Source organism: Tigriopus californicus, chromosome 1 (genome assembly GCF_007210705.1).
Source record: "Tigriopus californicus strain San Diego chromosome 1, Tcal_SD_v2.1, whole genome shotgun sequence".
Taxonomy (NCBI): domain Eukaryota; kingdom Metazoa; phylum Arthropoda; class Copepoda; order Harpacticoida; family Harpacticidae; genus Tigriopus; species Tigriopus californicus.
In genome coordinates this window covers 14927808-14950716 of record NC_081440.1, presented here as the reverse complement: position 1 = coordinate 14950716, position 22909 = coordinate 14927808, and the positions used below count along the sequence as shown (strand labels likewise).

At 45.6% G+C, this 22909-nt stretch overlaps 5 protein-coding genes across 5 annotated transcripts; 2 read left to right on the top strand and 3 right to left on the bottom strand.

Moving 5' to 3' along the window:
• Window positions 1-2280: 2280 nt before the first annotated feature.
• On the bottom strand, window positions 2281-6915 carry LOC131886754 (semaphorin-5B-like). The gene is made up of 3 exons (XM_059235154.1): window positions 5560-6915; window positions 4543-4983; window positions 2281-4220 (listed from the first exon to the last, which is right to left on the bottom strand). The coding sequence occupies exons 1-3, from the start codon at window positions 6784-6786 to the stop codon at window positions 2544-2546; spliced, it is 3345 nt and encodes a 1114-aa protein (XP_059091137.1). The 5' UTR covers window positions 6787-6915; the 3' UTR covers window positions 2281-2543.
• A 7-nt stretch (window positions 6916-6922) lies between these two features.
• On the top strand, window positions 6923-10819 carry LOC131886792 (uncharacterized). Its single transcript, XM_059235199.1, has one exon. The coding sequence runs from the start codon at window positions 8765-8767 to the stop codon at window positions 9737-9739; it is 975 nt and encodes a 324-aa protein (XP_059091182.1). The 5' UTR covers window positions 6923-8764; the 3' UTR covers window positions 9740-10819.
• Window positions 10820-11173: 354 nt separating this feature from the next.
• Window positions 11174-13838, top strand: LOC131886764 (SET and MYND domain-containing protein 4-like). The gene is made up of 3 exons (XM_059235166.1): window positions 11174-11515; window positions 11595-13520; window positions 13583-13838. The coding sequence occupies exons 1-3, from the start codon at window positions 11349-11351 to the stop codon at window positions 13812-13814; spliced, it is 2325 nt and encodes a 774-aa protein (XP_059091149.1). The 5' UTR covers window positions 11174-11348; the 3' UTR covers window positions 13815-13838.
• On the bottom strand, window positions 13801-22071 carry LOC131886774 (iduronate 2-sulfatase-like). The gene is made up of 2 exons (XM_059235178.1): window positions 21806-22071; window positions 13801-15516 (listed from the first exon to the last, which is right to left on the bottom strand). The coding sequence occupies exon 2, from the start codon at window positions 15490-15492 to the stop codon at window positions 13828-13830; it is 1665 nt and encodes a 554-aa protein (XP_059091161.1). The 5' UTR covers window positions 15493-15516; window positions 21806-22071; the 3' UTR covers window positions 13801-13827.
• Window positions 15622-21942, bottom strand: LOC131886783 (replication factor C subunit 4-like). The gene is made up of 2 exons (XM_059235188.1): window positions 21802-21942; window positions 15622-16932 (listed from the first exon to the last, which is right to left on the bottom strand). The coding sequence occupies exon 2, from the start codon at window positions 16828-16830 to the stop codon at window positions 15730-15732; it is 1101 nt and encodes a 366-aa protein (XP_059091171.1). The 5' UTR covers window positions 16831-16932; window positions 21802-21942; the 3' UTR covers window positions 15622-15729.
• Window positions 22072-22909: the final 838 nt, after the last annotated feature.

Here is a 22909-nt window from a genome sequence, read left to right as displayed (position 1 = left end):
GTCCTCCAAGTCTAACAACGTGAATTGGCGTTTGGTCAACCAATCTAGTGCTTTCTGGGTGCTTAAAGAGACCCATTATTAAAAGTACATCAGCACGCAAAGCCCGAATTTAGCTGCCAAGCATCTTCCGTTGATGGATTCTAGTCAAATGAAGTTTCTCGGTCTCCTCCCTCCCATCTTTGATTCTTTGGAAACACGATGATTGGCAATATATTTCATTGCGGGGGCCATATCCAAGAATGAAGGGTCAGAGTAGCCACTACCTACCGAAGATTTGGCATTTTTTGCTCATTTGTAGAGCTTGTTCGAGATGCTCGAACTAAGGCTGGCAAACCAAGCCAGGAAGCAAGCAAGCAGGTAAGGAGTACCTCGTCGCATAAGAAGTAGTCCTCGTCGTGGTCGTAGAAGTTAGTGGTTAAGTTGGGCTCCCGTCTTGAATAGCAATGAATGCACGAGTCTCCTTCTTCGATCAACGAGTTCCGTCCTCAGGCAGATGAAAAAAACCACTTTCTCTACAAAGCTCCACGGACTGGTCTTGATCAGCGATGAGGAATGCCACATTTGTTCGCTTTTTTTAAAGAGGCCTTCAAGAGACGTTTGAGAGCAAACAACCCTTTAGAAAGATCAAACTTGTCGACTCATTCATAGGCCTCACTTCTTGGCTCCTCTTTTGAGGCGTTACACAAAATCTAGCTGTGAACTAATCCCATCATTTGCATTTTTAGGCAGCCAAATCTTACTGAACTGGTTTAAAGAGAAACGCAGATTGCAAGATGATTCACTTGGCCATCCCCCTTAAATGATGATTGGATGTTTCGAAGATTGGTTAGTTACAAGGCCTTGTTAGGCCTCATCATCCGGTGCAAGTGGTGGGTCGACCATTCATCAAGTCCTATCAATCAGCAAATATGTCCGGGTGCCGAAAGAAAAGCTCATCTAGGGAGCTGCCAAAAACTGATTCCTGGCCAGAACCCACATATGAAGCTCTTGTTAACTTTGAGGTTGGAAGAGCAGATGGAAAATGCATCAAAGACACATCGCTAATTACAAGAAGACCTATCTTTCCCCTCATTCGTTTCGCCTTGTAACGCGGAATAGAAAATTGGAATCGGCCCGTAGAATCCATTAATCACTAGGCTAACAATTGGCCTTCTCCGTTCTTGAAACGCGTGTTTAAAATAGATCCAATCCCACACTGAAATAGAGCTCTTCAAAGAGCTGTTTTCTCTTCTTTTCAAACCTGAGGCTTGAAAGCGAACTAGTATTATGTGTGGCAGAATTCCTGAATACACCGAAGTGGTCAAGCCAACGAAAACTCAGGGCTTAGGATTCTTTTCAGGACAACACAAACGAAACGCTAGTGACAGCATTGGACGATCCAGATTCCAGATTCCAGACCCCTGATCTTCAACGTGTCTGGACCTTAATCAGACTCTCTCGCATTTGATTCATCCACTCGTAAGTGGCGATTTCCCTCCAGATTCCGGAACTTGTTTCGATTCATTTTTTTCCTCCCCGTCATCGTGACTTGAACCCGTCGGGAAAGATTAGTTTCCCCCGATCCAAGATATCCAAACTGTTTATCTAACCTGTTCGAATCTGACTTCACGTGGACTTCCTTGGAGAAACTTCTTCGGGAATTTCGTCGTTACCTGGGAAGACGAGGAGGCAAACTGATCTCTTTTCCAGACTCACCCTAACAACTTGTCTAATCGAAATCGGGCTTCGTTTGACAGTAATGGCCTGTAGGGTTAGCCAAGGAGGTGACTGTTTTGCACAATTACAAGAGCGGACGGGCACGAAATGCCGAAGGTTTAGAGCCGAATAAACAGTTTAGAGTCGAAGTCATGCTAATCTAAATTGTTTAAAAATCTGCTCTCTGTGTATGCATGCCCCCTTGTGCCCGTCCCTTGTTGTTCCAGAAGATGTCGATGATTTTGATGATACCTTAGAGTCGTCAACCCCCAATTTGTTCGTGTCCGAGTTTCTAGTTACGATCGGCGAAGAAACAGGGATTGGGTGGCTTTGTGAGACAAAGTCGAGATTTGCCACTCATCATAATCATCGTGGGTACGACGACGATGATCATCTTGAATGTAGTGGTAGTAATCTTCGGGATGAGGAGCAAGATATGCTGCTGTGAATCGTGACATGGACACACAAAAGGCGAATAACTCTCTAGCTCTATTTACTGGATTCATGCACTCCCCAAAAGCAAGTAAGGAAGCCATCTCCACGATGTTTATGTGGGTACCGTCATAAATTCGAACCAAAAAGATCTCTAGGGTATTCTCAAGATATATTTCGTCTTGAATCTCGATGAAATGAACGATGATTTAGGACACTGGAGGAATCTTAATGTGTGTAGAGAACGCTTAGCTGGTCTGCTAGCGGGTTAGTCCGTCTGAAGTTAATGAAGATTTACTAAACACTGAAATTCTTTTTTGAGATCACGCTTGAACAATTAGCTGGAAGGGAAGGATGTAGCCACATCTTTCCCCAAGTTCACTATTCTTCCTATTCTCCCTTTTCTTGGTATCGTCTCAGTTGAACAGTTGATCTGACTCGAGGTCCGCTCGGATGTGATTTCCGGAGGACAAAAGGCTGGAATTTCTCTGACTGTGGCTCCGCTTAATGGTGGCTGTTTCATAGTCACCGTGCTTGTTGCCATTGAGAGTTCCATTATAGATGGAACCGGTCTTTGTAGAACGGAGTGTTCCAGCCGTGGTCGTGGACCTGAGGGTGCCACAATCGCTTTGGTTTGATGAAGAGGACAAGTGCTTATGTCTCAAGTCCAACATGGGGAGACTAACGTAGAGATTTTGGGATTTAGCTGACACGTAATGCGGTGAGCCATTGGCCCCTCCGGCACCACGTCGGTGAATCAGGACATAATACACGATCCCAGCACCTACGAAAACGCCCAAAACAAAGCCACAGACACACGCACCTATAACGGAACCGGCTCCGGCAGTAGTGACCCGTGCCAGATCAATTGAGTCCGCCCCACAGGGCTTTGATTCTTGGTCACTCCCGCTACATTGAGAGGCCACACAGGCGCGGTAACGGGTCTGATGGCCGTTGCCATCGCACTCTCCCCACGCTGCCCACATGCCCCACCCATCACAGCCCATCTCTTCATAGCTGGATCCGCCGGAGCAAGTGACTCCATCATTGGCGGTGGCGGATGAGACACCAAATTGATGGTTCTGGCAATCCCGAGACCGTCGTCGCTTTCCATCTCGATCGCACGGTGACCACTCGGACCAACAGCTCCATTGACCTTGACAAGGTTGAAGGTTGCAGGCCCTCTGGGCGAAGGTCTGTCCTGTGCAACCATCTTGGCCAAAAGGACACTCTCGAATTCGAATCTGATGTCCGGTTCCACATTCGCGAGAACACTTTGACCACTCACTCCAGACCTCTGCCAACCCGTTTTTCCTGGGCTGGGTGATTGATAACATGGAGCAGTGGTTGGTGGACTTGCAAATCCTCTCCTCCTCCGAGATATCTCCAACTTGATTGATGGCCAATGGAGCCTGATAGTTGAACCTGAATCGTTTCTCAGACCAAGAGCCACCATCCCAGGCAGAACCATTTGTGCGAATCCAGGGGGTCCAGTCAGTCACTTCCAGCAAATCAGAGCACTCTGTGGACTCACATTCCTCAAACTCTTTACTGCAAGAGCCGGAACACTGCAGGCCAAAACATTGACGTTGTCTTGATCGAAAGCCTTTCCCACACCTGGCTGAACACCGGGACCATTCGGTCCAATCCGTCCATCGAGATACATCTTCTCTCACAAGTGAGGCCGAAGCCGTGGAGATGTGACTCAAGGCAGCACAAGGGGGTAAATCACTGCAATAACGCGTGTCCAAATCCGGCCCAATGCAAGTTTTGCCACCGAAAGCTGGAGCCGGATTGCCGCAGATTCTTTTTCGCTGCTGCGTTCCTAAATCGCAGGAATTGGAACACGAGCTCCATTCCGACCATTCCGTCCATTGGCCATTGCGAGTGCAGTTGGTTACCTCCAAGGGGCTTCCCTGGCATTTCTGACCCCCATAAGCGGGCTTGGGTTGGTTGCAGTCTCGTCGTTTGCACATGCAGGTGTCAGCCTGCTGATTTCGACGGTCGTTTGTCAATCTCAATTTGTCGTTGGTTTCAGAAGGCAAGTAGTCGCACGTTTCCCAGCTTGACCAAGGACCCCAGGCACCGTCCACCTGGAAACAAAGACAGCATATTGTAAACGCTAATGATCCTTTTTGAGTAACATGCATCAGGCATCAGGCCATCACTCTTAAGTGGAGGGTCTTTTTGTGGAGTCGCTCGGACGAAAAATCAAAGACATTTGTTTTTTTCATTTCAAGCACTCACTGCGTCAACAGATGTTTTAACCTGTTTCACGACGATGGAATGGTTGGTAATAGTTCAACGACGCCGACGGAGCTCACATTTAATTAAGCCATAAAACACCCACAGTTTACTCCTCACTTGGTGGCGTCAAAAAAAAGAGATCTTGTTATAAAGGGCCTCTACACTTACCGGATCGGTGAGGATGGGGCAGGTCAACAGATTTTGATCCCAATAGCTGGCCCTTGGGTTCTTATGGGGCGTCACGGTGCATTCCTCCTTGAGCTTGTTCCAGCCGCAATACGGGTCCATGGAATTGAGACATGCTCTCTTGGAAGCGAACCGCTGACATCGCTGAGTTGGGATTCTGAGCACATTTTCCTCGGTTGTCGCGTAGAGCGAATTGGTGGGAGCAAAAAGCTTGAGGTTGCTTATGGAGATCAGGCGCTTCTCGGAGGCGAATGGGTGCAAGACCTCCACCAAGCAAGTGCGACTCGTTCGAGTGTTGAAACTCAGCTTTTTGATGACCCCCCCAGAGCGAGAAGCCAAAAAAATGACATGAACAGGATAATTATCTTGATGCTTGGTCGCAATCGACTCCACCACGATGTGGGTGTATTGTTCGAGATTCTCCTGAAAAGAGAACGGGGAATTAGTTTTTTTCCTCTCCTTCACCTCCGCCTCCTCCTCCACCTTTCTGACTATGTCAAAAGTCTTTTGAATTTCCAGGACTTATATGGCCATATCAAGGAGGGGGGTCTTGGAACGTGCAAATTCCATGCATCCACATCATTGCAGAAGATATCACGCTTCCAGCACACGCGTTTCAAAAAAATGAAGAGTGGGAATAAAAAAGGAGCAAACGTCCCGAGAAACTTGTACCGTTCCACAAATTAATGCTCGCCAGCAGTCAAATGAAACCTTCAACTTAATTTATATGCCAAAGGTAATCGTGAGCATGGATGGAGCTGTGATAAACAATCTATTATCATTAGCGATAAATCTTGGTTTTCAACCACTTGCTGGGAAGAAGAAGAGATAGCCTTTGACAAGCGTGTAGGAGTCGCATCATAATCGAGCTAATTTACAACTGTCAACCTTGCATCCAACCCGGGGAGCCAAATTGAAAACCTTTGATGTGCGTGAAATTAATATAGCTGGCATGAAAAAAAGGGACACGATCAACGACGAATCTTAGCTGCTTCTTACATGATAGAGTGGGCGGGGTAACGTGGGTTGAACGGCGTCGTTGATGAGCTGATATTCGCGTGAATTCACCTCCAAATGCTTATTATCACTGGCTTCACACTCAAAGTGGGAATGGATATCACTCTTGGACTCCCAAATGGCCGCTGGGCCCGATCGAGTCTTGAAACGTCCAGTAAATGTCGTTTCCACATCGGAGATCTTGAAGCTGCACACGGCCGAACCGAGAATGCTATTTTCGTTGGTTGAGAAGGTGGCATAAATGATCTTCTCCTCGTCAAGATAGTCCATGGACTGGATCTCGTTGTAGTAAAAGGGATAGTCGCCCGGGAGTGAGCAATTCAATCGGGCTTTGAGGAACGTGGTCCATGTGTTCTTGAGGACCAGGGTTCCTCCGTCGTCGGATTTACAAACGCGAGCAATCCTCGAGTAGATGGCCTTGCCGCAGTTTCCGTACTCAACGGCGGTCTCTCTGAAGAGGAAGTAAATGAATCTGGACGTTTCGAAGGAGCCCACAAAATCTGGTTTCATCAGCCAGAGGGCATTGTATTGCACGGTTCGAACGACTTTTTCGAACTGAGCCCCAGACATTCGATAAATAGCGTGGTCATTGCTCGAGAAATCCGTGGAACTCCCGATGTAATATTCCCCGTTTTTGGTCATATGAGAGGTGCTGTTGGCATGCGGGCTATAGGGACACTTGCCGCGCCCGTCAATCGATTTTGAGACGCGATTGATCTCTTCAATCTCTCGCCACGAACACTTGGGACTGAAGGCATGGGTCCCACAAGCGAAGACCTGGTCATTGTGGGCCACCAAAACCTTGATGTAGTTCCGACAGTCCTCCTCGGTTTGGCCTTTAGTTGTGCAAATGCCTTTGGTGGACTCGTGGGCCTCCCACGTAGCCTTTTCTAGCTTGGTCAGACCCTCGAGACTGAGTCTGTAGAGGGCGTCACGAGCCCCCACAATCACTTGATAACGCCTGTAGTCGAAGAGGATTTCAGAGAAGTGTCGAACACCTTCGTCCGAGAATTGATCTAGTCCGGGCAGGAGATCTTCATGGCTCACGACTCGGTAATCCGACACCGCCGAACTGAGATCACATTTCTGCTGTCCAAGGCCAACCCCAGCCGAGTCTTGGACAGAATCACTGACGAAGCCCAAGACAAGCAGAAGAAACACGAGGAGACGATTTCTCTGAACTAACAACGGTGGTTTCTGACGATTCATTGCAAATGCAAATCTAGGTGTGTGAAGGATTCATAAATAATGACAGGCTTTGAAACACGTCTTGGCTGGCATTAATCATACTCCACCTTGGACCGCACGACAGATGCTCAACCCTTTCACTCGGAGGCTTGCTCCTCCACACCCCGTTAAATGACTAATCATGGCGGAGCACTCGTCGTGAAGATCGCTTTCCAAGCAAGGAAAAGAAGCAAGGCTGGGCGGGGTGTGTTCCACCTGTGTCCAACGAGAGTTCCCGTGGATTTTCTTCGTGTTTATTTGAAGAGAGTACAAACACCTCCGGCACTCCGGGAAGAACTCGACGCGGGGAATCGAGGAATCTCAGCTTTGGAGCTTGGACGTAAATCTTGAGTAAACACCACCAAATTCGTTTCTTTCTCCTCACCACTGGCACTAATGGCAATTTTCGTGGAATACAAAGATCGAGCAAAGGGGGAGGGAGCAAAGCGTTGTTCGTACTTCGTACTTCGAGGGGAGATTTTGTCAATAAGCCAGGGTCAGATTTGGAGGCGTTGATAAGAGCCCCTCGTGGTACGGACACATCTCACCCGTTTGAACACTGAATTTCAACTACTAATCCTCATTTGTATAGCGGAGTTGAGCTCGGAGTGCCAGTGAACTGAACAGAGCGTTGGATTGGATCTTGTCCACCGATACGACGATACGACCGACGAGTTCTTGAAGGAGCTCCAAAAAGCCTGGGCGCGCCCGTCGATCGTCTTGTGGCTACAGATAAGCGGGTAGTTGTTGGCGGTGGTGAGGAGGACGGAGTAGGATGTCTCGGAAGGTTCCAGACCCGACGAGCGCAGACCTGGTCGGCTGATGAATGCTCCTGGAAATTTACACCCAGAGCCTGAGCGCACCACGTTGGCCAGGTCAAAAACCCGAAACTTTGGGCATTGTGGACTCTCTTTGGAAGCTGGTTGGCAGGATTTGTTGGAATATGTTTGGGTCCATCCAAAGGGGAAAGGGGAGGACGAGGAGGAAGAAGAGGAGGGCAAGTAGGTAAAGGTGAGGCGTGTTAGGTGATGTTTGTGGTAGGCACAAGTTAAGAGTTCATCCAGTAAAGAACGCGGAAAGTGGGAAAGCGAGGGTACAAAAACAGCGAATCTCGTCCCACTTTAATCATCCCAATTTAGACATTTGCCCCAGCACAAAAAAAAAGATACAGCTCGCATTTGAGAGAGAGCTTGCGTTAGGTTATAGATAACCAGCCTGAAAACGTCTGTACGAATGTGCAAGAATCGTCAACAAGATGATCAGCTAGTGCTTTCAGCTGTATGATGCTTGCTCACAAATTTGAACCAGGTCCCATCTACATATCTTTCTTCCTTCATGATCTAAAAGCTCTGTCAAGAATGGGCACATTTCTTTGGTTACCTAACAATAACTTCTCCAGTTTATAAGTTTTTAAGTCATTCCTTCGCTTTCCAAATCCTTTCTTTCATCAAAAGCCTGATCTCATCATCCCACATGTGTTGATGTTTATCATCTCCCATCATCCTCTATTCCTTCATCCACCCTCGACATACTTATATGTATCAGGGACCGCTTCCAGGTACTAGCTACCAATGCCTATTTACTACATATCACCGAAATTTGAAATGCGTTGTTCAATTTATTCGCCCTCCGAGGGCACCTACATACATACAGTATGTATGTACCTATGTATAGAGATGTTCACTTCTGTGCATGAGCGCCTTCGTTAGATCCGCTTTGACACGGAGAAATCATCACATTAAAATGGGAGGAGGAAACAACTGCGGAGCAATTCCACCAGTATCCGATGATTGAGAGGGAGACGCAATCAAAAGGGGAGCGGTACGAAAAGAGAGAGAGAGAGAGGTCATGCAAACGGAAGTAACACGTTCTCACTCACTCACTTCAAAATAGAACATTGTAGACAATTGACGGATGATTGCAATTGGAAGTGCTCACAGACAATGAAGACGTTGCTCTCATGGAGGAAGCTGTGTACATAATTCGTCTGACCCGGGACGACGCTTCAGACCGGAAGCGCCCATTCACAGGATTATTACCCAGCGAGGAGAGGTATTCCGCCTCTTTCATGGCGGGATCCGGTTGTGTTCATATCATTTTGGGCCTCCTGAACGTCACCTTTGGTGGATTGGCCTTGTTCGTCGAACCTGAGTGCAATCAGTATGGATCCGGTCTTTGGACGGGATTGATTTTCGTGATATGTGGTGTGTGTGGAGTCTTGTCCAAGACCAGATGGTATGTTCGAAGTCAGATTTTCTACTTTGTATTGGGATCATTTCTGGCCATGATGGCCGCTCTCACCGCCGTGGTGATGACCTCTTTGGGCGTGGAAATGAAAAAGAACAGACTCAACCAGATCCGGGCCCAATATGCCACCAACCCGTATGTGATCAGCTTCAATGAAGAAGTTGAAAGCCAAACGACCTTCATCGTGACCAGTAATATCTTTATTACGAGTGTTCTGGAATTCTTTTGGTCTTTATGGTCGTTCAAAGTGGCCTTTGATGGTTTCATGACAAAGGAGTACCAATTCGGCAACGAGCTCCAACCCTACGTCCCCACCCGTTCCGATTCCAGAGTCAACAACCCAAGAGATCTGGCCCCTGGTCAATCTCGATATCATCGCAAGGAGTTCCATATTCGGGCCAAGCTTCCCTTTGGATCGTCCTCTGAAAGCATTCTGAACAATCCTCATTTTCTCTGCAATCTATTAGCTCAACAACCCCAAGAGGACTACCACATCACGAGGGTCAACCCATTGTGCATGGAATCTTCAGAGTCTGATGTCCAAGAACGGATCGTGCCCTTCAGCACTCTCAGTCAAGAGGACAAAGTGGAACGATATTTGAGTCACTCGGTGTTCCTAGCACAAGCCGACAACGTTTGGCATCGAGATCAGACCGAGTTTATTTCTTCATGGAACAGCGTGGAATAAACGCGCATCTTTTGCGTGGCTTGATAGATCAGCATGGCAATGGGCGCCATGATCAGGCTACAAAGGGCCAGAACAATGATGAAATTGTGAAAAGCCAGCCAAACGAAGATCAGCCCTTGCTTGCAATCCTCCCTGGCGACGATCACGATCACCACGCCGTCCAGGACGATACCAATGAGACAAAATAAGATGATGGTGCCCAGCACCATGTCAATGTGGTCGTGAATGAGTTCCTCGAGGCCTCGACACGTCTCGGAGAGGGCCGACTGGCAATTGAAGATGAGACTGGTCAAGCCTTGGATCATCTTCAATCTCCAGTTGTAGTGGCTGATGTTGAGAGTGGTGGTGAAGAGCGAGACGCCGATGAATAGGAACAGGGACAGCCGGAAGACCAAAGCCGAGCTTAGGTCAGATCGTAATTTCAGCCGTTTATCCTTGTCACCTATCTCAGGTGGTTCTTCACTCATGCTGAAATATGCTAGTTTCTAGATCGACTGATGATTCATTCCACTGTGCATCAGTTGCTATTAGCTCCGCTGGTCAGCTTGATATTGGTTCTTGACGTCATCAATTTGCTCACGTCCAACCTTCGTCTGCATGTGTCTGTACATCGTATGCTATTTTTTTTCGCGATCTTTGCCTCTGAGATCAAGATGAGGTTTATATCATGTGAAGCGTGAAATATGAGACAGAGGTGATTATAAAAAAACAAAAAAAGGCGTTTTTTCTGGTCCCTGGCGTCTTGAACTTAAAAAGAAGATAACATACAAGCGTTAATTCATTATTTTTTCTTTTTCATTTTCGAAACAACGGACCATTCTTATTTTCATTTGAATGGTGTAAATCCCGTTCATTGTGGGAATCAATGTCGGGACGAATCATAGGTATTTTTATGGCTCACCTATGTCGCTTAACAATTTCATTTCTTATCTGATACACTTTGAAGAACTGTTATATTGTCAGTTTTCCCCCTGCTGGTACGATCACTACCGGAAAATAATTTGGAATTCGGAGAAATGCAATTACAATTACATCCAATTGTGTTTATTTTACCGCTTTTACACACACTCCCAAATATCAGTTCAGCTATTTGCACCCAATAATCCACCCTTATCTCCACCATTCCAATAAAAATTCCAATAACTATGGTGAATTTGGTGAAAAAATATATTCCAATGATTGTACTATAAATTGATGAATCCTTCATGGTAAAACCACAAAATCAAATATTATAAAACATCGTAAATGACCAGCACCTAACAATCAACAGCAATGAATTAGATAAGATGAATAGTTGGCAAAAACTGTTGAAAAACGCGACTCTGGAAAGTTCGACTAATCATCGAAGAATCTAGTTTCAAATTCGATCAAATTTCAACACTCATGGATCAAGGGCAAATTCTTTTAATTGGCCTAAGGGCCATATACCTCCTCCTATCCCGATCCCACTTTAAGAGGTTCCATGGTCACACATCCCAATCTTGCGTGCTCCCCGTTCCAACCAGGCATGCAACCCATGCAACACACGAAAATAACACTAACGGAGCTTAGTTTGGATTTCGACAGAATCCGGTCGTCAACCATGGTTTGAGACTTCTCCTTGAGCTCAATGAACATGTCCTCTGTGAATGAGAACGCCTCACCCGCCCAAACTTGGCCCGAGCTCTTGGACCAATTGGCGGCCAAGGCCAAACGGGAAGGCACCCTTAAGGCCCTGAGCTCAGCCGAAGGATTCACCGAGAAAGTTCGCAGAGTCCAAGAAATCAACGGCCTCCGGTAACATGTTCCCACTCGTTTTCGATTGATTGCCATGTCATCCTATCATGTGTTGTTTCTGCGCCTGTTCTTGTTCCAGACGAAAACTGGTCTCTTGGATTTCGCAATGTTCCGAATCTGCCTACGGTAAATCCGGCGGTACGGCATCACGTCTACGAGATGAGGGCAATCTGAAGTTCAAGCGCAATGACAATCTCGGTAGTCTTAAATTTTACACCGAGAGCGTGATCTGCGCCCCGGCCTTGGGACCCGAACTCAGTCTAGCTTTTGGCAACCGCTCGGCTGCCCTATATCATTTGGGTCGCTATCAAGATTGCCTGCAAGACATTGAATTGGCTCTGAAGCATCGCTATCCGAAGAATCTCGAGTTCAAACTCCATCAAAGACGCGGTCAATGTTTCGTCAAGTTGGGCGAGTTTGATCCAGCCAAGGCAGCCTTTGACTTGGCCATCCAGGCGTTGGATCTCATTCCCAAATTAACCCCTGAGAAGCGAGATTCCTTATCCCGGGATATCCAAGCCTTATCGGTGGAAAGCGTGTCGATTTCGAAGAGCCAGACCAGTCTCCCGGAGGCATGGCCGGGGTCCATACCGCCCACATTTGAGCCTACCAATCCTGATCTCCCCGGTGCAACTTCGAGCTTGTCTGTGAAACGAGATCCGGAGAAAGGTCGCTTTGTCGTCGCAGATGAAGAAGTCGCCGTTGGTCAGGTTCTGTTCTCGGAATTACCCTATGCTTCGATTTTGCTACTCGACCAATATTCCACACACTGCCACCATTGCTACAAACGCTTTTACGCTCCCATTCCTTGCTTGAAATGCACCCAAGCGCGTTATTGTTCGGAGGACTGTCGTACCGACTCTTGGGATCAGTATCATCAACACGAATGCGCTCACCTAGACTTACTGCACTCGGTAGGGATCGCTCATCTGGCCTTGAGAACCGTGGAAGTGACGGGGTACAATAATTTGATCAACCTCAAACCGTTCTTCAACCAAATTACTTTGAGCTCCACGAGTTTGTTCCCATCCGGAGAACCTTACCGAAACGTGGTGGATTTGGTGGAACACAGCCGAACAATGCCACCCGATGAGATATTCCAATATGCGACCACAGCCTTGCTTCTGACCATGTATTTGAGCCAAAGAACATCCTTCTTCTCATCGGGATCCATGTCGGGTTTGAAGCTAGATCCGAGTCTGGATGTGAACGAGGACTCCCTGGACTTCATCGGCGGATTGATGCTCAAGCATATGCTTCAATTAGTATGCAATGCCAGCGCCATCTACGAGGTAGGGCCAACCAAAGAGGCCTCGGAGGATTTGAATAATGCGGTAAGCGAAACCGAGCAGAGAAGAATCGCCACCGCTATTTATCCGGGAGCCTCCATGATGAACCATTCCTGTGATCCCACTGTGATTAACAGCTTCTTTAACAACCGGCTCATTGTACGGGCTATAATGCCCGTAGCAAAAGGTGGAGAGATATTCAATTGCTATGGTCCGCATTTTCGTCGTCATCTGCGTCAAGAACGACTGACTGACTTGCAAAGTCAGTACAACTTCACTTGTCGGTGTTCGCATTGTGCGGATCCGAAGGCGGATTTTCGTCTCCACGGCCGATTTGCGGCCTTTAAATGCTCGAACTGTGATGGACCAATCCCGGATATCTTAAAGGAAGCGGAGTTAACGAATCAAGAAGATTGGCATGCCAATCAACCCTGCATGGATTGCGGCCAAGCTCGGCGGTCCAGCCAACAAATTGGCGACGTGTTCCTCGGATTAGATTTGTTCAATAAGGGTCAAGAAATGGCCGCGAGACAAGATTTCTCGGGGGCGATCCATAGCTTTCAGAAAAGTCTGGAAGTTCGAGAAAGGAGCCTTTACAAAAACCATAAAGACATTCTCGAGACTCTGGATAGCCTAGCCAAATGTCAGGCCATGATGGGGAATTTCTCTCAAAGCGCCGAGTCTCTGCGAAAATGCATCAGTATCGTCGAGAACAGGTATTGGCGTGAATATTCTTAGATACTTATGAAAAATTACTCAAGTCAAGTTTCTGTCCTAGATATGGCGCTGTCAGTATTGAGGTTGGACACGAGTTGGTCAAGTTCTCTGATATATTGGAAGGCCAAATCGCGGACAACGGGCTCAATCCAAAAACTGCCGAAGCACTCGAGGCAATCTTGAAACGCGCGTCCGAGATTCTACTTTTACACTACGGCAACTGGCACCACGAATTCCAAGAGGTCCAAGAGAAACTGAAGCAAGTATCGATACTCTTGCCTCCGAACAAATGATTGATTATATTTTTTAAACTTGGACCTCTTGTTTTGTTTTCAATGACGGGGAGCCAAATTTGGTTTTGACAATGTCCTGTAAACGCCGAACGGTTGGCTGGAATTCCGCATGAGAGACCAAATTGAAATGCTCAATTGGATCTTGATCGTGAAAATAAAGTTCATGTGCCACAGTGTGAGACCAATTGGCCAAGAAGGTGTGATGGTCAAACGGCAACCATCGGGTATAACGGAAATGCTCTGACGTCACCGAATATCCCATGAACTTGATCGTGGCGAGTTTGGGTTGGTCGAATTTTTTCACGGGTATCTTCGCCGGTCTTGGATATTGGCAAAAAGCCAGCGGAACATTCTTGCCCAATCGAACTTGACCTTCAGTGCAAAGCATTTTGGTCTGAGCTTCGCCCTCTAAGCAAAGAGGCACTGGTTCGAGTCCCGTGGTAGCCACCAGAGTCGGGAAAACGTCCAAGAGTTCGACTGGAGTAGAATGGGTTTGGTAAGGGACCAATGGCTTCTGTGGAACTTCTTTGCTCATCGAAAAGGGATTCACGTATTTGAAAGAGGATAGCCTTGGCATACTCTTGGGGTTGTGGAGCATCCAAGGAGTTTTCGTGGCAACATCGAAGTTAGAGAACTTTCCATACTCGCTGTTTTCTCCCAAGCCATATCCGTGATCGCCCAAGAATGACACAACAATGTTTTGGCTCAATTCCAATTGGACCAACCTCTCGAGGATTTGTCCGATTTGATCATCTATGTAAGTGACTGAAGCGTAGTAATACTGGAAAATTAACCTTTGATAGCTTTCCGGCATTCGACCAATTGGGAACGAAATGTTCAGCCGATCAATATCATCTCGCCTTCGCAGCGACTCCCAAGGGTTAAAGGCTATCAAAGGAAGGTCTGGAGGCACTTCGGGATACTTGGGCAACGGGATTTGTTCCAATGGATGGAGTGCAAGATATTCTTTTGGGATTCGGTACGGTACATGCGGTTTATGCAATCCAACGGCTAGAAAGAACGGGTTCTCCTTCTCGGGATGACTCTTCCATCGTTCCAAAAACTCAATGGCGGCCGTTTTAATCTGCAGGTCTGGCAAGGTTCCCTCGGGTTGAGATTCGAGATCCACGGCACATAGAAGATTGGCAAACTTCTCTCCTGACAAGGGATCCGGGCAAACTGCAGCATTCTTGAACACCTGAGTACTTGGATGATACGGAGTCTGGCTCCAACTGTAGGGACTGTCATCACTAAAATTGCTCACAATGTCCGGGTGAAAGACTTTCCCGATGCTGTGACAATGATAGCCGTTCTCTTTGAAATATTGAGGCAAGGTGCTAAAATTGCCCCCTGCATCTCGCCAATAAGACCCGAAATCGTAGAGCTTGGTATGGTCTGGCCTTCGGCTGGTTAGGAATGAGGTTCGCGAAGGTCCACAGAGAGCTTGTTGGGCCAAGGCTTTCGTGAAGACTAAGCTGCGCGCTCCAAGTTGATCGAGATTCGGCGTCTTGGCCAAGGAGTCGCCAAATATGCCTAGGGCTGGACGGAGATCATCCACAACTATGAAGAGAACATTGGGCTTGGGCGAGGATTCGAGGAGACAAGTAAACGCGGCATGGCGGTAAACTGTGAGTATCACGGCAGAGACGCAAGTTGCTAGGATCATCCACCACCCCATTGATAACGTGTGCCTTCTAGGCGGCTGCAATGTTGGAACAGAGTCTCATCAAGCTTTAATCCCAAATGCGTGGTTTAACTAACCATTTTGAGAGGACTCGCGATTTTTCACAAAAAAAACATATTTCGATTGGGCTTTACAAGTGTTCATTCATTTTATTTATCGACTGTTAAATCACGTTCCGTTGCCGTTGGAGGTTAAAAAAGACGAGGATTGATTGATTGGTGATGCTCTAGGTTAAGCCCCTTTGGCAAAAGTGCTCATCATGGTCGAGCTGATATCCACTAGCTGCAGATATTCATTGGCGCCGTCCAAGAGTCGACTTTCGCTCACGGCTAAAGCCTCACAGATCTGAGATTTCTGCCCATCCGAAAGGTGATCATCTTGGACCACTTGTACGTGGATTTGATGAATGAGTTGACTGATAGAATAGCCTTCGCACATGAACTCTTGTAAGAGATTCTCCATGTCGAAATAAGAGTTGTTTTGCAACGTGCTCATGATCCGATCCAGCCACTCCTTGGACACCACACCACTCAATTCCGACACATCAGTCTCGGTGATGGCCTCAGGTCCATCTCCACCACTTTTCAAGCGAGCGCAAGATTGTAAAGTAGTGATAGCCATCCTCAAATCCCCTTCCGAAGTGGTTAAAAGTGCGCCCATCCCCGCCTCACTGACCTTGATCCCTTCCTTAGCAGCAATCATTTCCAAACGTCCCTGAAGGATCGTGTTGGCCAACGGCTTGAAGCGAAACTTGGCGCATCGCGAGGTCAAAGGCTCAATGATGCGGCTCACATAGTTACAAATCAAGCAGAATTTCGTGGATCGACCCTCTTTCTCCATGGTTCGTCGGAGGGCGGACTGAGCGTCCTTAGTCATGCTATCCGCTTCGTCCAGAATAATAACCTTAAAAGGGGGACAAGGCCGCCCATCGGGTCGACGCCCTGAGGCCGACAATTGAGCAAAGCGTTTGACCTTGTCCCGAATCACGGAGATGCCCCGTTCATCCGAGGCGTTCAACTCCAAGATTCGCTCCCGATACATGTCCCCAAAGAGATCCCGAGCCGCAGCCAAGATGGTCGAGGTCTTGCCCGTGCCGGGTGGGCCGTAAAACAACAGATTAGGTAGATCCGCTCCGCTCAGCGACTTCTTGAGCACGGACACGACCTCATCTTGGTAAGCCACATCTTCGACGGTTCTAGGGCGGTATTTCTCCACCCAAGGAGCAGGACCTCTCTTGCCCCCGCCCTGGCTCTGAGATGTTTTCTTGGAACCCGCTGCTGATGCTCCGGAACTCTGGCCGAGTTTGCCGGTCTTCAGGAAGGCCTCCATCATCAAGGCCTACGCAGGATTCGCGGGAGTCACAAAATTCTTCTGGACTTCTTTCCTATTCTTCGGCGGCGATTTGGATCCGCTCAGTCATGCGAGATACTTGGGCTAGAAACATGCCATAAAACCTGCTAAAACATGCCAGAACATACCAGATTTGGGACATACAGAATATGCTAGAAAGAAATTTAAAAGTAACTTACATGGATTACCATTGTTGGTCAGATGTGAAAGTCCTTGTAAGATTGCAGCTTCAACTACCGTAAATGTTTGGACTTTTAAAGCACTATTATACCATTTAACGGCTCGACGGCACCTATTCTTTCGGTTTTCTCGTTCCAGGGGTGAAAAAGCTAGCCGTATGCACAGTATATCATGTTTAGAAAACTGACTAGATTGCTTAACAAGAAGGTTTAACTAGATTGTTTTCCATGTTAGAATTATTTGCCGTCTTTTAGTGATTTTAGAAACTTACTGAAGTAGGCAATTTGGTGATGTCCCCTATGAAATAACACATATGCTAAAACCCACTTTTTTGACATGAAAATATGCCTTCTGGCAGCACTGAATGACGACGGACTTTAATAGTGAGGTTCCGTGAGACTGGACATTTGGCGGCAAAATTACCTTCAATAAAGCTCTGTTTGTTTTGACAACTAGTATATACTCAAGCGAAAAATAACAAGCATGTGAAGTGATTGGCTTGCTGAAATGCCTGATTTTTGCTTAGTGTTAGATTATAGGTTTTCGTGCTCATAAAAGGCCAATTCCAAGTTGATGGACACTTTTCTCACAGGCAGGTTTTGCCATTTATGTATAAAATAAAGTTGGTTTTTTTCTAATAAAATGAGCTTAGGCAGTGCGCGTGTCTTCATGCAGTGCTTAAAATGGTGATATGTAGCTCTGAACTTTGCACGCAAGGTTTTAGCATGTGTTTTGATATCTGCAAATCAAGACTATCGCACATGTCTTGCAAAGGATTGCAACTATTACAAAATGAATGGATCAATTTTTGTTAAAATTGGTAAGCAAATGCGCTGACAGCACATTTGATCAATTCATCAGCATAAGAAATGCATTTTTAAGCGCGTGCACTCTCATGGATAATTTTTGTTTATTAGCGTGATGCCATATTACCTGAAAAAAAGTAAGTAATTTAAACTGGGCAATATCTTGCGATTTAAAAAAATGGCATTTTAAACAAGCGCATTTAATCAAGACCATTGTAACAGAGAATGCTGAATGAACTTTTTGAACAGACAGCAATGCAATACATGTAGAGGACAAGAAAAAGGTGTGTGCTTTTAAGTGCTTATTTTTGCGGACTTCCTTACCGCTACTGGGATTGGAATCCCAGTAGTTCAAGACGAAAAAATGCATTAATTTTATTCAACTTTTACTTTCATATATGATGTGATCGACCAACGAATTAGTGTTGACGGATCTGGCTAACCCTTGCATATTAAGGTTGATCGGGAATTTTAGTCAAAAGCTTGTCCAAGTCTGACTTGAATCCTGCTATTGGATCAACGCCTACATAAGCCCTACGAATATTTGAGGGCAGCAAATTGAACAATGAAGGAGCCCGAGAAAGAAGAGAGTTGGACTTCATTGTTTTAACTAGCCTAGATTCTCGAGGGCTTGAAGGTGCTCTCAAAACGCACATTAAGCCTCTACGGTCACTACAATTGACCCTAAACCCTGGGTTGGGACAAAGCTCATGAATGCTTTTGAAAACGTATAGTATCAGATATCTTTCGTACCTTCCATGAATACTGTACAATCCCACAACCTCTCCCAAAACGAGAGCTCTCTCAAAGCTTCCATGTTCACGGAAAACCACTTTTTTTCTTTGGACCTGTTCAAAAAACCAGATAAAATAGTTGGAGCCCAAATGGGCGAGGCACACTCACGATGTGGCTGGACAATTGTCTTGTACAGAGTTAGTATTGTGATACTATCTCTGGACTTAAATGTGCGATGTATCCAACCACACATTTGAAAAGCTTTACCCACCTTGAACTTTATATGCTCATCGAACTTTCCATTATTTTGGAGGACTACAGCTAAATCCTTCATGCATGAGACCTGCACAATATCTTTACCTCCATTATCTAATAGTGGAGTGTCTAATGACGAAGACCCAATGGTCATTGAGTAGAATTTTAATCCAATCCATTCAGTGCCATGTTACTCGCAGCATTTGGTCTAAGGCCTCTACCAGATAACCGTAATTCTGACCAATCCTACCAACTACCAATTTTGTATCATCAGCATGAGAAAAGATACTGACATTTGTACTATCAAACTTCTGAAATTGGGCAATGAAGATGATGAAAAGGAGAGGACCCAAAATGGAACCCTGAGGAACACCCGACTTGACATCATGTATGTCACTAAGGGATCCCTCAACCTTAACCAATTGCACCCTACCATAAATGAAAATCTTAACCAATTGAGAACCTTGCCTTGAATCCTAATCTCATGGAGTCTGTAAACTAAAAGGCCATGATCTCCCTTGTCAAAGGCCTTAGCAAAGTCGAGATAAACTACATCCACTGATTCATGGCTCTCTAGTCCCTCAATAATCTGCTATATATGCTCAATCAGTTGGGTAACCGTGCTAAAATGTGCTCGAAACCCATGCTGTCTAGAAGATGGGACTTCGTGGATATCAAAAAATTCTACAAGTTTGAACTATAATTACTTGCAATGAAATATAACTTACCTACCATGTGAGTCTTGCCCGACTAACAAATCCAGACCTCACGTTATGTGTGTCGTGTCTTTATTAGATTAGCTCTTCGTCTGTGGGTGTGGTTAGCGTCAAAAAGTAGCTTTGGGAGGAAGTTCGGTCAAGAGATTCAACCCAGGGACCTCTCTTATGCTAAGAAACTACTCTCGCTAATCACTGCACCACGTTTATCTCGGCAAACGTAGTTGTAAACGATAAATTTTGTAAAAGCAAAAAGGGACAAAACCCCTTTTTTGTTACTTTCAAAACCTCCATTCTTATTTTCACCATTTTTTGCATTGCCCAACCCTTACTCGCACTTTCACAAGGTTTTGCGATTTCAATTTTTTTTTGCCCCAGAATACTGCTCCTTTGAATATGACCTCCAGCCGTTCAAGACGAATAACGTATTCTTTTTACTTAACTTGATGTTACTACAATATCTGATCCACCAACGAATTAGTTCGCAGACCTGACAAGCCCCTGAATATTGTTGACTTGTCAAACTCTCTGTTGCTTGAGAATTTCTTAATAGGCTGATGAACGCCTCACGTAACCTCTATTATTTCTTCGTTTTGCCGGGTCGTACATTCGACGATTCATCCGCACTAGTACACACAAGAAAATCGCCATAAAGACTCTTCTTTAGTTGCAACTATAGAAATTTGGCCAACATTGAAAATAAGATTATTGTAACATGTGGATATATCAACTATTACTATGCCAGAATGTAATTTCCTTCAATTTGCGCAAAAGAAGGGGCTGTTTTGCCAATATTTCCCCTGCAGTTGCGAAGGTAGATGGGTGAGTCTACGACCCATAAAGATCAAATATCGTCGGAACAAGGTTCCATGAGGTATAATTCGACTTATTACGAAGTTTTTGAGAAAGCTTGAGTATGACAAGTCAATAATACGGTTAGTCAGGAATTTTGATCAAAACGTTTTCCAAATCTAACTAAAGCAGGCTATTGGATAAACACGTACATACTCCCTACGAATATTTGAGGGGAGTAAATTGAACGATGAAGGATTTTACGCAGTTTTATGCGCTTTTTCAGAAGGTTTTTCGCACTTTCATCCAACTCTAAAAAACATCAATCATTATCATGCGATGTCTCTGACCACCTTCCATAGAGGATTGAAGTCATACAGAATTCAGCCCGCAATTGTGTGTTGTCAAATTAGGTGGTTTCAGTCACAATGAAATCTAAACCGTTTGATGATTGGCGATTCTGATTGTCAATTTAATTAGATTAGTGTGGATTCCACGTGATTGTTCTCTCATTGGGAAATAACTCTGTGTCCTCCTCCCCAAATGCTTCTACTCTGTCGGGAACTCGATCATTGCCTTCTTCTTCCTTCATCTTTCAATTGAAGGCAGATCAATTGCGAGATGACTTTTTGTTTCTCTCCAGTTTATGAGGAATCCATGTGCATTTCCTGAAAACCACATTCAATCAGGAAGACAATGCCAAACTCCCAATTCTTATTTGAAGTGAATCTCTGTGCCAGACAGTAGGTTTACGTATATTTGCATGCATGTGCCATAATTCAGAGCTGAAACCTTCACAAGACAAGACAGTCCTTGAGAGTGGCAAAAAAGAAGATCCCACCAACCGACTAACGAGCCAGCCAATCCAGCCTTGATTTTTACGACCACTTTACATTCGTTCCGTGATCGGAAATTAGCTGAGCATCGCAAAAATTCATTTCTGACCTTCTGTTTGGGAGATGAAATCATGTTTACTAGAATTAAGCCCGTTGTAAATAACAACGCTGGGAACGAACGGCACGAAACAATCCTCAGAATTCAATTCCTTGGGATTGGGGCAAAAACTGCGCAACACGTAGATGGATGGATAAAGATTTGCTCAAGTGAGAACGTTTTCGTATGTGCAAAAGTGAAGAGTCCCAAATTTGACAATTCTCAACGGCGAGTGAGTGCCACTCAATTTCATTGGACTTCTCTTTGTCTTCCGTGAGAGAACAGATCACGGATTAGCACGGCAACGTCCGAAGTGGAGGCGAGAAAGTGCACACAAAATTGGGTCAGGAAGCAGCAGTGTACACACCACACAATACTACAGACCAACACTCACTCGTCTCAATTACTGCCTCCAAAAGGGGGCAATTCAAGTGCATATCCAACTCGAATCTTTGATCTGAGTAGTTATAATATATGCGTTCCAGAGCATTTCAATTTTTTACAAGGGGGATCCCTTGTGAAATATCACTACCCACCTACTTTATATCATGCGCGCGTGGCCGTTTTGGGGGCGCACGTCTCTGCGGTTACGGGTCTAGTACCAGTCGAAAAACGTCACCAGGGTCGCGGCCACAAAGACCACCCCAAAGACTCCCACTTGGACCTTTGCGCTTGTGTCTTCGTCCACTCCCAAAGCTCGCAGAAGGAAGCACACACACAGGGGAATGACCGAGAGGTAAAGATGGGCATCCATCCCCCTTCACACAAAAAATGAACAAGAATAGGCAAGAATAGGAAAAAAAAGCTGACCAGCCTGACCAAGGTACCTTGAGCCTGACCAGCAGCTGACCTTTCTAACGCCGCCCGGCTGCGAGTTTGTGGCCGCTTCAAGAGACAGTGTACTCAACATTAGACTCGACCCATCCCTAAAGTTTGTAATTGCTGCGCGGAAAGAGGGGTAAATTCAATTTCTTGTGCAGTATACTAGTAATGAATGAGCGTGGTACGTTTGCATGAATGTGAAAGTGTTCACGTGGTTGCTGTGGAATGTGCTGAGTGTAGTAGATTGTATCAATCGTGTCATTGAAAACATTAAACAGATGTCAGTATGAAAAAGACTAACTTTCTGTGAGCATTGGTTTCTATTAAGGAAAGAGTTTAAGGAGTTTCTCACATAATTATATCCTTGAAATAATTTTTCTCCCACAAAGTTAAATCCTTGTGTTAATTTATTGGCTATCCAATTCAACATTTTGTTGTATATTTTTATTGTAGAAATACATTTCCTTACATCATTTTTCAAATTTGAAAGCATTTTTCTATTTGGGATATTTTGAGTCTCATTGAACGAGGCCGGACGCAGCACTAGCTTGTATGAGACTAAAAGTGTAGTTGAACGAGACCTTCATCATAAACAAGTAACACACTTGGTCATACGACTGTCTCATTGAACTAGACTTATATCATGTAACTACGTGTAACCAAAAAGTCTCGCTGAACGAGACTTCTATGTCGCGCGAGGCCCAGCCGAGCATTAATTAAAGAATCATAATCAACAATTATATCTTTGCAAAAATAATAATGATAAAAAAGTGATGGAAAATAGAAAAATAGCGAGATTTCATCAGGGATCCCCCTTGTAAA

Excerpts from the sequence above, each read along its gene's own strand:
- LOC131886754 (XM_059235154.1), bottom strand. The coding sequence starts at position 6,786 with ATGAATCGTCAGAAACCACCGTTGTTAGTTCAGAGAAATCGTCTCCTC. Across the intron at positions 4,984-5,559 it reads TACCCCGCCCACTCTATCAT|GAGAATCTCGAACAATACAC; the intron begins GTAAGAAGCAGC and ends TTCTCTTTTCAG. Across the intron at positions 4,221-4,542 it reads GCCCCATCCTCACCGATCCG|GTGGACGGTGCCTGGGGTCC; the intron begins GTAAGTGTAGAG and ends CTTTGTTTCCAG.
- LOC131886792 (XM_059235199.1), top strand. The coding sequence starts at position 8,765 with ATGGAGGAAGCTGTGTACATAATTCGTCTGACCCGGGACGACGCTTCA.
- LOC131886764 (XM_059235166.1), top strand. The coding sequence starts at position 11,349 with ATGAACATGTCCTCTGTGAATGAGAACGCCTCACCCGCCCAAACTTGG. Across the intron at positions 11,516-11,594 it reads CAAGAAATCAACGGCCTCCG|ACGAAAACTGGTCTCTTGGA; the intron begins GTAACATGTTCC and ends TTCTTGTTCCAG. Across the intron at positions 13,521-13,582 it reads ATCAGTATCGTCGAGAACAG|ATATGGCGCTGTCAGTATTG; the intron begins GTATTGGCGTGA and ends TTTCTGTCCTAG.
- LOC131886774 (XM_059235178.1), bottom strand. The coding sequence starts at position 15,492 with ATGGGGTGGTGGATGATCCTAGCAACTTGCGTCTCTGCCGTGATACTC.
- LOC131886783 (XM_059235188.1), bottom strand. The coding sequence starts at position 16,830 with ATGATGGAGGCCTTCCTGAAGACCGGCAAACTCGGCCAGAGTTCCGGA.